Here is a 13732-nt window from a genome sequence, read left to right as displayed (position 1 = left end):
AATTTCTTTAAAAAAAAATGAAAAAGAAAAAAAATTGGATTTCTACCACACAAATTTTTCTCTTCACAGCAAATAGCAAGAAAAAGAATAATTGATGGTTAGGCAATAATCATCCAATGTGATCGATTGGAACATATTACTGTTAAACAGACGAAAGGACCAAATCAAAAAGGTTTTCCTAATTGCCTCAACATAAGATATTGAATGCCTGCAAGATCATTTGCAATTTGTTTGCTCAGTGTTTACATTGGATAATGAAATGAAAATCCAAACATGTAACATTGGGCCACACTTGGCCTTTGCACTGGTTGTTCCTTGTAGGGGTCCTATGGGGGCATGCCCATCTCTCTCTACTCCACTAATTTGTCATAATATCATGGATTTAACTCTTTGCTCAACGAAAGGTTATTTCGTGCAGCAGAAAGAAAAGTCACAGCACTTTTTTTTCATTGTCATCAATATCTTATCACTGTATACTTACATTCACTGTCTCAAAGATAGATTTACGTAGAGCACATAAAAATATATTACTTTTTTTGTTCAACCTTTAGTTTATCAAAGATTATGTACACACATGGAACAACACTGACAAAGATTTTGCAGTGAGACAGCTTTTTTCTCCAAACAAAGAGTATGTAATTCATTTTTAAGACACTATTTTCTCCAGCTTATCTATACACTTTCACAACTTTGTTTTGGTAACTTAAGTATCTCTTGGACACTGTAAAACAAGGGAATTAATCCAGAACATAGCTCTTTTCTGACAAATCAGTGTATCTATAATTCCCTGATTCTCAGATCATTACTACCTCTTAAAATCTTAAATAATAATTTTATATGGGTTCCATAAATTTTAAGATGCATATCTAAATGTAGCGTCAAATTTGACCCCTTGTCCGCAATCTTTCTTTTCGTCCCCGCTGGGAGATATTAATTTTAGTGTCTGTCCATCCATCCATCTGTTTAGCTGTCTGTCTGTAACACTTTCATTTGACCACATGATATCTTGAGAAGCCTTTTAGCTTTTGCAATGAAACTGTGACCCTAAGTAAAAACACCTATTTTTGTCCCCCGCTTTCGCGAAAGCGAGGGGACATTAAATCTCATTCGTCTGTCCGTCTGTCAGTCTGTCCGTCACAAAAACTTTAACCTTGCCCATAACTTTTGATTTAGTGGAGCTATGACTTTCATATTTCACATGTGTATTCCTTGTGACAAGACCTTTCTTTGGGTACCATCAAATTTGACCTTTTGACCTTTTGACCTTGACCTTGGAGTTTGACCCACTGTTACACAAAAATTCCAACCTTTTACTTTGGCCTTAACTTTTGAATAGTAGGTACTCTGACTTTTATATTTCACATATGTATTGTTTGTGGCAAAACCTTTCATTGGATAGCAACAACCTTGACCTTTTGACCTTGACCTTTTTTACTTATAAAAAAAATTTTAACCTTGACCATAATTTTTGAACGGTGAGGACTAAGGCTTTCTTACTTCACTTATGTAATCCTTGTGAGAAGACCTTTCATTGGATACCAATAACTTTTACCCTTTGACCTTGACCCTGGAGTTTTAACTACTTTAAAAAACTTTAACCTTGGTCAAAACTTTTTAACAGTGGATACTAGGACTTTTATATTTTACATATGTATTTCTTGTGGCAAGACATTTCATTGGATACCAACAACCTTGACCTTTTGTCCTTGACCTTGGAGATTTACGTACTTATGAAAAAACTTTAACCTTGACCATAGCTTTTGAACGGTGAGGGCTAGAGCTTTCGTACTTCACAGATGTAATCCTTTTGAGATGACCTTTCATTGGATACCAACAAATTTTACCCTTTGACCTTGACATTGGAGTTTTAACTACTTTTTAAAAAAAACTTGAACTTTGGTCACAACTTTTGAACGGAAGATACTAGGACTTTTATATTTCACATATGTATTCTTTGTGGCAAGTCCTTTCTTTGGATATCAACAACTTTGACCTTTTTTTGACCTTGACCTTAAAGATTTACGTACTTATGAAAAAACTTTAACCTTGACCACAACTTTTGAACAGTAAGGGCTAGGGCTTTCATGCTTCACATATGTAATCCTTCTGAGAAAATCTTTCATTGGATATCAACAAATTTGACCCTTTGATCTTGACCTTGGAGTTGACCTACTTTTAAAAAACTTTTTACTTTGGCCATAACTTTTTAACGGTCAGGATTAGGGTTTTCATCCTTCAAAAAAAAATCAACTTCAATGTTACTTTCTAAATAAATGACATATGACAGGATGTTCATATTACACACAATATGTCATAAAAAATAACATCTCACCCACAAAGACACCGAAAGCGGGGGACCACAATTCTTTGACTTTGCTTGTTGAGATCAAAAAGTCAAAGGTGAAGGTAATAAATTCAATTTTTTTTCCATTTTAATTAACAATTTCATTTCTGCATGATATCAAGAGAAGTCTTTGAACATTTGCAATTACATTTTATACCACAACTTCCTATGGTCTTAGGATGACCCCTGATAATTTTGAGGTTAAAAGGTCAAAGGTCAAGATGGTAAATTTATAAATTTTAATTCTCTGTGTGTATAAGACTTTCTTTTCTATAGGCAATATCTCAAGAAGCTTGTAAGCTTTTGCAATGAAATTTGTATCGTAATTCAGTATGGCCCAGCCTGCCTCCCTTCGAACCCCTTGCTAGATCAATGCATGCTCTTCTTTTTTCCATCAGCTGGGGACACAGATTCTCTGAATTTGCTTGTTAACTTAAAATTGAGTACAAAAAAAATTGAACCATATCCTTTTAACCTGTGCATTTAAAAAATTGATCATCATGATGACTTTAGTAGTTTTGAAGCTAAAACTGACTTAAAAGGAAACAAAAGGCCCAGGGGCCACATCGCTCACCTGAGCAATTGGCTAGAAAAAAGCACATATCAGATCAGAACTGAAAGTTTACTGAGGGGGGAGGGGGCTTGAATTTTAACTCCCCAGGGGGTCATGATTTGAACAAAATAGAATCTACAATACCTGAGGATGATTCCCTATAAATATCACTAAGCATGGCTTTGAAGTACTTGAAAAGAAGATTTTAAAAAGGTTTCCCTATATATTCCTATGTAAAACTTTTATCGGCCATTTGGCCCCACCCTACCCCCGGGGGTCATGATTTGAACAAACTTGAATTTACACTACCTGAGGATGAATCCACATGAGTTTCATCTTTCCTGGCCAAGTGGTTTTTGAGTAAAAGATTTTTAAAGATTTTTCCTATATATTCCTATGTAAAACTTTGATCGGCCATTTTGGCCACAACCCACCCCCGGGGGTCATGATTTGAACAAACTTGAATCTACACTACCTGAGGATGATTCCACACGAGTTTCATCTTTCCTGGCCCAGTGGTTCTTGAGAAGAAGATTTTTTAAAAATGCCATTATTTTTTCTCTAATTCATAATTATCTCCCCTTGGAAAAGTGCGTGGCCCTTCATTTGAACAAACTTGAATCCCCTTTACCCAAGGATACTTTGTAGCAAGTTTGGTTGAAATTGGCCCAGTGGTTCTTCAGAAGATGAAAATGTGAAAAGTTTACGACGACAACAACGACAGACAACGGACAAATTTTGATCAGAAAAGCTCCCTTGAGCCTTTGGCTCAGGTGAGCTAAAAAGGGACAAAGGGATGGAAGACCCACATGACAAACATTATATACCCCTGCCCAGCCATAATCACAATGGCTCCAGCATCAAAATATTTTTGTATGAAATTTCAATATCATTTACTTTTAGAAATTGGTTACACATTTTCCAACTAATTGGCAAAGTAGCATGGCAGTTACTGCCCTTGTCCTCCTGTTTGCATTGATTTTTTGACACTTAGATTTGTTTTCGTTATTTTAAAGGACCCACATTGGAAAGAAGTTTGAAACTGGCTTTTTTTAAAACTTTACCTGCAATCAGAATCTGTTTAAATGAGGGACTTTACCAGTGGGAATACTTGATAAAATTAACTATTAAATCTGGGAATATTCCTGACCCAATACTATTGTAGAAGTTCAAGTAGTTTCCATTTGCAATCATATTTAAAAGTTACAATACTTCAATGCCTTCTCTAAAACATAAACTTTCGTAAAAATCACATGCTTGACGGTGTATCAAGTGTACTTACTTGGATTTATTTTAATTGGTCACTTGAAAATCTATGGGCCTTAAAACTATTGTCGTCTGCAGAAGAGGCACTTTGAGGAGATGCGGGCCAATTAATATAATCCAAAATGGAAAGAATATTCAATAAAAAGACCTAAGAACATTTTCATAATAGCTATTTTCCATAAAATACTTGAAATCATTGTTCGATCTAAAGAGCGTTTTATACTAAGGGCTCTGGTACCTTTCCCGATATTACACAGAATAAACTGTTATCGTGAACTTTTGATACAAATGTCTGCTAACGATTTTAAAGAATCTACATTTATTTGAAAGATTTACGAAATTTTGTCAACATTTCAGACAATGACGACATTGTATTGAATACAAAATGATCTAACACCTGCATTAAACCACACTTTACCCAAGGAATACTTCTTAATTTCTCAAGTTAATGAGTATCGAAAAAGAAGAAAAAACAAAACAAACATGCGTATAGAAAATCTGAAACGAAAACCTCATCTACCCCATGCACATCGAATCGATCAAAATTCTATTACGTTTCACTGATGGGCTATAGTATCCAAATTTAGCCCGGATAATACAGGAAACTTCAAAACACAAACCAGACAATAAGATCAAAAGAGGCCCAGATAGAAGGCACACGGTGCGTTCATATTGACCTTTTAACTCTGAATATGATAGCACTAGGTTGGCCTTGCAAAATTTAAATAAACATTTCATAATCGTACAATGGGCTGTCACTGTATTCTATTATTATTAATTCAATTAATATCATGCGTAATTATTTGTCGCATTCAAAATATTTTTACACTTTCTTGCAATGTTGACAGTGTATTCATAGCGGAATTCTTTGGAGCGCTACAAAATATTAATTTTTTTCTCTAACCCTCTTTCAATACATCCATATTGATAATATCAAAAAAAAAGTTTCTGCAAACAGAAGACTTTAATGACTTTCTTGGGACGCTACTTCATGTATCAGAGTGCAATTAACCAATCACTTTTAACCAGGTATCATGGAACGGCCCTGAATTCCAATGCGATGCCTATCTGAATTTTTTCTCACTCTCGCTAAGTTGCAAACACTATGAACGGACCTGACTTTAGCGTAAATTGTCATATAACGCTGAAAACAAGGGCAGTTGCTAGCAAATCTTGTGACTATAATGACAAGCAGATAGGTGAACAGTCCCATCTGTCTGCGCAAGCACCACTGACAGTCAAACTAGACATGGAAACCCGACGTCCGCATTTAGGACTGCCGCTCAAACTTCCGACATTGGAGAACAATGCTGCCGACTTGTACCCTCACACTTCCAACTTCATTCCATCATCAAGTTACACCAGCAACCAGAGCTGGCCCATGTATCCACTGCAGTCTGCAGGGCATTATGATGTCGGAAGCAACTCACATTCCTACATGCTCCCAGGACTCCCTTTCTCTTCTGGGCATTCGCTGAGTTTTCTTCAACAAGAATCTGAAAATCATCCTGCCTCTTCCCATCACCGGCAATTCGAGTCTGGTGCGTTTCATTCCTACGACAGAGGAGGAGTACATGGTTCTGATCCTCCGTCCTACTGGTCATCTGACTTTAGCATTCCCAGCATTCCTAGCAGTGTGTCCGAAAATGACCAGTATCATCACAACCGATACCAACATCAGAACTTCATGTCTCTGAATGGGAATCTTCCTCACTGGCCACAGTTTGTGCCTCATCACCCAGATGCCTTTCATTATCATACCGAACCCAGTGTCAGCTCAAAATCAAGCTACTCAACACATGACAATGAGGATGGTGCTAAAAATCAATGGTTCCATTCTAGAGACATTGCTTACCAAGGATGTGAAAATGACATTGATCCAAGATGTCAGGACGTGCACCGTTCAAGAAGTCGAAGTATGAAATACCGAACAAGAACAGAGGAACTTCCCTTACCTTACCATGTCCGGAAACAGGAGAAATACATGATGAAGAAACTGAAAGAAATGGAAAAGACAGATATGGAAAAATCCAGACAGCTTATGGAATTCTATCAATACCAAATCACCTTTGCTGAGAAGCATCACAAAGAGAAACTGGAATCTGGAGCGGCTTGTTCCATGGATTCCAGTGACCTGGATGAGGTGGAGGGACAATTTCTACAAATAATTAACCAAGTTCTAGAGAGAATTCAAGTGATTCAAGACGATTCTCGATCTCACTCAGAAGGTGGACTTGAGTCGTGCTGCGGAGAAACAAGGAAGACTCGACTTTTACCCAAGCGCTCAGTCAAAATCCTGGATAGCTGGTTCACGGATAACATCAGCAATCCGTACCCATCCAGAGATCAGACAATAAGATTGGCTTTAGATTGCGGACTTACTGTGGAACAGGTTCGAAAATGGTTTGCCAACAAAAGGAATCGCTCTCGCAACAACAGAACTCAGTTCTTCAAGTGACAAGTAAAATTTAGAAACTTCAATTATTATTTCTTTTCATCAAAATGCCGAGCATTGAAAATTTATGTCATTGAAAATTTTGGTGATTTTTATTTTCATTTCATGTCATGATCCAAAGGATATAAAATGTAAATGACATCACTTTTTTCAAAAACTTCTTTCAATTAAATTGATATTCATGATTGATAAACCATTTTGTTGTAGATATTTCACTTAATATTTATTAAAAGGCATTGGTAAAGCTTTGAGATTTATATACTTCTTCCATTTTTTTTTTTTTCAATTTCAAAGTTGCTTGATATAAACTCTAATATTGATTCACCTTTACCAATTTTTTTTTTTAAATTCAGAAACTTTTATTAATTATAGAGTTTGTATTTCTAAACTATTTTGGTACAATATGAAATTGGCCCCACAAAAAATTCTTGTTTGATGAATCACTCTCTAAAGCTTTTTACAATCAAAAGTAAATGCCGGCAGAAATATACTAATTAATTTTCCTCATCCAAAATTCATAATCATTATGTTGCTTAAAATTATAATTTCTGGAATATTCAAAAAACTTATTTGGTGTTAATTATTGCCTTCAAATTCAGCATTTATATTATTTAATTATTTTACTGGACATACTTTCTAATTTTTTTTAATTTTGAAAAATTTGACAAATATTCAAATAGGAACTTTTCAAATTTTACTTTTAAACAATTCTGCTGAAATATTGATTTTAATATTAATTCAAAATAAATTGATATCATATTGAAATTTCTTTCAATGAAAAAAAAACTCAAATAAATATTAAAACTTGAATGGTCTGCATCACCAAGTAAAAAATTAACATTAACTTTTTTCTTTAAAGGTCTTTCGATTTGAAAATATACTTCTAGGTAAAGTTGTATTATTTATTCCCGAAATCACTGAAAAAATGCATGATTTTTTTTTTTATTGAAAATGTTTGATATTGATAATCTTAAAATAATAAATTTAAAGATTTATTCTTCTATGAGCATTTAAGTAAGCATATTGACCGTGTGTAGTTCTATTTTGTTCGATCATTAGAATATTGAAGGCATGTTTCTTTTCCAGTAAAATTAAGCTTCATTAACAAAGACAAACATTATAAATTAACATTAAAAATTATAATTTCTGGAATATTCAAAAAACTTATTTGGTGTTAATTATTGCCTTCAAATTCAGCATTTATATTATTTAATTATTTTACTGGACATACTTTCTAATTTTTTTTAATTTTGAAAAATTTGACAAATATTCAAATAGGAACTTTTCAAATTTTACTTTTAAACAATTCTGCTGAAATATTGATTTTAATATTAATTCAAAATAAATTGATATCATATTGAAATTTCTTTCAATGAAAAAAAAACTCAAATAAATATTAAAACTTGAATGGTCTGCATCACCAAGTAAAAAATTAACATTAACTTTTTTCTTTAAAGGTCTTTCGATTTGAAAATATACTTCTAGGTAAAGTTGTATTATTTATTCCCGAAATCACTGAAAAAATGCATGATTTTTTTTTATTGAAAGTGTTTGATATTGATAATCTTAAAATAATAAATTTAAAGATTTATTCTTCTATGAGCATTTAAGTAAGCATATTGACCGTATGTAGTTCTATTTTTGTTCGATCATTAGAATATTGAAGGCATGTTTCTTTTCCAGTAAAATTAAGCTTCATTAACAAAGACAAACATAGATTATTTGCTGTAGAAAATTAAATCAACTATTTGCTTTCCACTTAAGCCCTCTTTAATTAATTGAGCAAATAGATGAGTAATTAATAGGTTTAAAATGTAGTATCAAATGTGGTATTTATAATTGCAATATGAAAACATTAATTAGCTTCTGAAAAAGAATATTTAATAAATCTAATTACAGATATTATTTACTGAATAGAAAATAATGTACAAAAGGTTATTTCATCCATATCTTATCTATTTTGCTGATAGAAAATAAATATAATTTTTTTTTAATTCAAAAATGTTGGAATAATTTGACCAAAATATAAAATTACTTTTTAGTCTTTAAAATTTAATTGTTAACTATTAAAGAGTATCTTGTTTTGGTAAATTCAAATTTTGCAACTCTATGACAATTTCTGGTTTTGAATGGATTTATCTATGTTTGCTAAAATTACTAGACTGTGTACGTATATTATGAATATTTCTTCATGCTAGGAATAAATTAAAAGAGTTTACATATATTCATCTGCTGGCAAAAAGAAATGTCTTATGCTTTAGCTTGTATTATTTTTTTTTCTTCAAATTAATGCTTATTAAGAAAAGAAAATTTTGAAGGACTGGATACAAATGCATGAACTTACACTGAATGTGACTTCTTTGAGCTGTATAAAGTTTGAACTAAAATTTTTGTTTCTGGGAAATTTATTCTCCAAAACTAAAATTATTAACATAAATCTAATACAATTAATAAAAATGTGCTTGTTCTAAAATTTCCTGTTTTCAGTAGGGGATCTGGCACAATTTTCAATCCCAAATAAGTAAAATTTATCAATTGTCATAAAACTTGTCACATAAGTCACCTCTCAGATGTTTCCGAAAATATTACAGATTTTTGTCATCTACACTAGTAGCTACCACACAAAGGAATCTTGAAACACATTTCCCAAAATCTTAAAACTTACCCTAATATAAGTGAAAATTATGTTGTTGGTAAATTTTAAATATATTAGACTTAAAAAAATAATATAAAAGCAAATAAATATGATTTTAGAAAAATTCTAAAATCAATTCTTTACCAGATATTTCTAAGAGAATATAATATTTTGCAAAAAAAAAAAGAAAAAAAAATTCTGGAATATGGAAAAAAAAAAAAAAATCAAGCTGGATTTGACTCTAACACAATTATTTACAAAACATATTTAATATATATTAATTTTATTATTAAAAAGTATATTTTATTTATGTACAATTTTAAAATGACATCAATTTAGTAAATTTACTTTAAAGAATGATATTTAAATTACAATTGTAATTGCACGGTCTTTTATGGCAATATAATCATGATAATGTATGTCTTCCGCAAAAGAAATTTGTTCATTATATTCATATAAAAAAGAACCTTTTAATTCACACACCTAATGATAAAAAAAGACAATAAAATCTCTGTAACCCTAGTAGTAAATAATTTTTTTTTTCAATTAGGAGTATACATTTTGAATTATTTCAACATTAAATAAAATTTCAAAAAATACTAATTTGAAATATTTGTTTTTAACTTTAAATTTATAACACAAAAGAACTGAAAATATTATTTTAAATCCAATGAAGAAGAAGAATAATTAAATATTCCTCTAACTGTTATTAAAGCAATCATTATAAGTGTGCCCTGTTGACAATTCTTTTAATTGCACAGCAGGGACTATGAAAACATACAGGACACTTTGAGCAACTAATTATTGCACTGTCTACAATCAAAACATCATAATTAATTAGCCCTCTAAAGATGAGCAACTCAAATTATACAAGATTGACCAATGAAAATCTAAAAATTAAAACCTGAGTTAAAAAAATTTAGAAACTGACCAATGAAAATTTGTAACTTTTGTCTTGTGCCATCTCCTACTCGAACAAAAAGCCCTGACACCTGAGCTTTGACCATGACACTTTTCGTGCAAAGTTCAAATCTTCTGACCTTGAGTTAATCAATTTGGCGAAAACTAAAGATTAGTCTACAATGGAAGTGCATTACCCAGCTTATCACTACATTGATGACATTGAGTCTGCAACTGAGAGAAGTATGTCAACAATCGGTCAGCCTCCCGTGATTGACCTCTCAGAGGTCATCGCCACGACAATCCTTAGTGACAATTCCAAGGACACCTCCTTCAGTGATGACCTTGCCGACCTGACTGATGTGTTTGACCCCTCCAAGGAGAGCACAGACTTTGATGATTCCGGTGTGTCTCAGGACCATGTTGTGTTGTGTGGTGAAAATGTCCGTGTTCGTCACCGCAGTGCTCTGTCCAGCTGTGAAGTTCTGGAACTGGATGAAGAAATCGAACCTCCTAAGGTCACCAACAAGACTCAGCCTTTGAAGACCTCTACCCCTGCCACTGTTCACTCACAGACAATGCTCTCAGCCACTCCTTACAAAAACAACAGTTTTGTGGGTGATTCTCGATTCAACGACTCGCTCAATAATCTGCTTGGATCCCCAGACAGTTCTCTTCACAACAACCCCTTCTTCAACGACCTTCAAGCTGCATTAGCCAATGAATGCAACTCTACTGCTCCTACCAAAGACTTTCTTCCACAATCCCTCTTTGATGCCTTGACAACACAGCCCAACAGTGATGTGTTCTCAAGGGAGCAGATGCTTCAGGAGCGCTTTAACAAACTCATATCTACCTTCCCTGACGATGTGCGAAAACTTTCCGAGTTCTACCATCACCAAGCCTCAGAAGTGGAGACAGAGAGATTCTGTGCACTTCAGCAGAAGGACCTGGCATCAGACGTGAAGTACACCATGAACTGTCACTACGACTCTCAGCTTCATCAGATCATGGACCGAGTTGAGCAGAGCCTGAACCTACTCGAGAAAACCCAGCAGATGAACTACAGTTCTAGAGCCATCAAACCGCGACCTCTCCTCTCAAAGAAAGCCGTTCAACTGATGGAGAAGTGGTACGACAACCATCTAGAACATCCCTACCCCAACACTGACGCCATCGAGCAGCTGTCCGCAGCGGGGGGCATCACCGCCGAGCAAGTAAAGAAGTGGTTCGCCAACAAACGTAATCGGTCCAACAACACCCGTACCCTCACCGAAATCGCCAAGAAAAAACGACAGCTGGCCTTGAAGAGCATGGACTATTTTTAATTTAAGACCAATGTTGAACTGTTTTTTGTTAAGTTTTCAAGTGCTGTTTTTGTATATAAATTATTTGTTCACACATATGCTGCCAAATTTGTACAATTATGAATCTGTTGAATTTCTATTATGAAAATTAAAAATATGAAAATTATTTCTGTTTTCTCTAATTATTGTGACTGTTATCTTGAACTTGTTCATTAGTAAGTTGCATTCTTTGAAAACAATACAAGTGTATTGTATTCAAATACATGTACATATCTCTTACTGGTGAAAGAAGTTTTTTTTAACAGTTGCTTTAATGTGAATGGAATAGGATATTCACTACAACAATGAAGCATATAATTTCAATCTTCCACTGGATGCTTCAAGCAAACATATAATTCCTGCTTTCACAGACTAAAACCAATTTTGGTAAAGATTGGAATTTGGAAGGAATATGAAGACACCAGAATAAATCAACCTTAAACAACTGTTTATAATTTGAAACAATCTCTTACTATTCATAGGGAGGATAAACTCAACAATAAAACCAGAGGCCCATGGGCCACATTGCTCAACTGAGCATTGTGGCTAGGAAAAAGTAGAAATTGATTTATTATTGAAAAGTTTAAATCCAAAAGTAGTCCCATGACCAATCATGGATTTGCTATTCTTGAGAAGATTTTTAATGAATTTTCCTATAGATTTCTATGTAAAAGTTTGGTCGGCCATTTTGGCCCCGCCCTACCCCCGGGGGTCATGATTTGAACAAACTTGAATCTACACTACTTGAGGATGCTTCTATATGAATATGATTAATTATTGCTCTGCGATTCTTGAGAAGAAGATTTTTAAAGAATTTTCCTAAACCTATATATTTCTATGTAAAAGTTTGGTCTGCCATTTTGCCCCCGCTATACCCCTGGGGGTCATGATTTGAACAAATTGGAATCTACACTACCTGAGGATACTTCCACATAAATATGATAAATTATGGCTTTGCTATTCTTGGGAAGAAGATTTTTAAAGAATTTCCCTATATATTTCTATGTAAAACTTTGGTCGGCCATTTTGCCCCCGCCATACCCCTGGGGGTCATGATTTGAACAAATTTGAATCTACACCACCTGAGGACGCTTTCATATAAATATGGTAAATTATGGCTTTGCTATTCTTGGGAAGAAGATTTTTAAAGAATTTTCCTATATATTTCTATGTAAAACTTTGGTCAGCCATTCTGGCCCCGCCCTACCCCAGGGGTCATGATTTGAATAAATTTGAATCTACACTACATGAGGATGCTTCCATAAAAATATGATGTATTATGACTTTGTCATTCTTGAGAAGAAATTTCCTATATATTTCTATGTAAAACTTTGGTCGGCCATTGTAGCCCCGCCCTCCCCCCGGGGGACATGATTTGAACAAACTTGAATCTACACTACCTGAGGATGCTTCCAAATAAATATGATGAATTATGGCTTTGTCATTCTTGAGAAGAAGATTTTTAAAGAATTTTCCTATATATTTCTATGTAAAACTTTGGTCGGCCATTGTGGCCCCACCCTACCCGCGGGGGTCATGATTTGAACAAACTTGAATCTTCACTACCTGAGGATGCTTCCGTATAAATATGATCAATCATGGCTTTCTTATTCTTGAAAAGAAGATTTTTAAAGAATTTTCCTATATATTTCTATGTAAAACTTTGGTCGGCCATTGTGGCCCCACCCTACCCGCGGGGGTCATGATTTGAACAAACTTGAATCTTCACTACCTAAGGATGATTCCATATCAATATGATGAATTATGGCTTTGTCATTCTTGAAAAGAAGAATTTTAAAGAATTTTCCTATATATTTCTATGTAAAACTTTGGTCGGCCATTTTGGCCCCACCTTACCCCCGGGGGTCATGATTTGAACAAAATTGAATCTACACTACCTGAGGATGTTTCCACATAAGTTTCATCTTTCCTGGCACAGTGGTTCTTGAGAAGAAGATTTTTAAAAGATACCACCAATTTTTCATTAATTCCCAATTATCTCCCCTTGAATGAGGGCGTGGCCCTTCATTTGAACAAACTTGAATCCCCTTCATCCAAGGACGCTTTGTGGCAAGTTTAGTTGAAATTGGCCCAGCGGTTCTTGAGAAGAAGTCGAAAATGTGAAAAGTTTACAGACAGACAGACAGACGGACAGACAGACAGACAGACAGACAGACGGACAGACAGACGGACGCCGGACAAAATGTGATCAGAAAAGCTCACTTGAGCCTTC

At 34.1% G+C, this 13732-nt stretch overlaps 2 protein-coding genes across 2 annotated transcripts in view; one reads left to right on the top strand and one right to left on the bottom strand.

The window, feature by feature from the left end:
* LOC134274404 (RNA polymerase-associated protein CTR9 homolog) overlaps nucleotides 1-13732 on the bottom strand; it is a 46034-nt gene that overhangs the window by 9816 nt on the left and 22486 nt on the right.
* LOC134274399 (uncharacterized) lies at nucleotides 9901-11618 on the top strand. The gene has a single exon (XM_062756685.1). It carries the CDS (start codon nucleotides 10336-10338, stop codon nucleotides 11479-11481), a length of 1146 nt encoding a protein of 381 aa, XP_062612669.1. The 5' UTR covers nucleotides 9901-10335; the 3' UTR covers nucleotides 11482-11618.

Source organism: Saccostrea cucullata, unplaced genomic scaffold, assembly GCF_032062105.1.
Source record: "Saccostrea cucullata isolate Sc308-1 unplaced genomic scaffold, CSIRO_AGI_Scuc_v1 ctg796, whole genome shotgun sequence".
Taxonomy (NCBI): domain Eukaryota; kingdom Metazoa; phylum Mollusca; class Bivalvia; order Ostreida; family Ostreidae; genus Saccostrea; species Saccostrea cuccullata.
This window is presented reverse-complemented; position numbering and strand designations above follow the sequence as displayed.

Excerpts from the sequence above, each read along its gene's own strand:
- LOC134274399 (XM_062756685.1), top strand. The coding sequence starts at position 10,336 with ATGGAAGTGCATTACCCAGCTTATCACTACATTGATGACATTGAGTCT.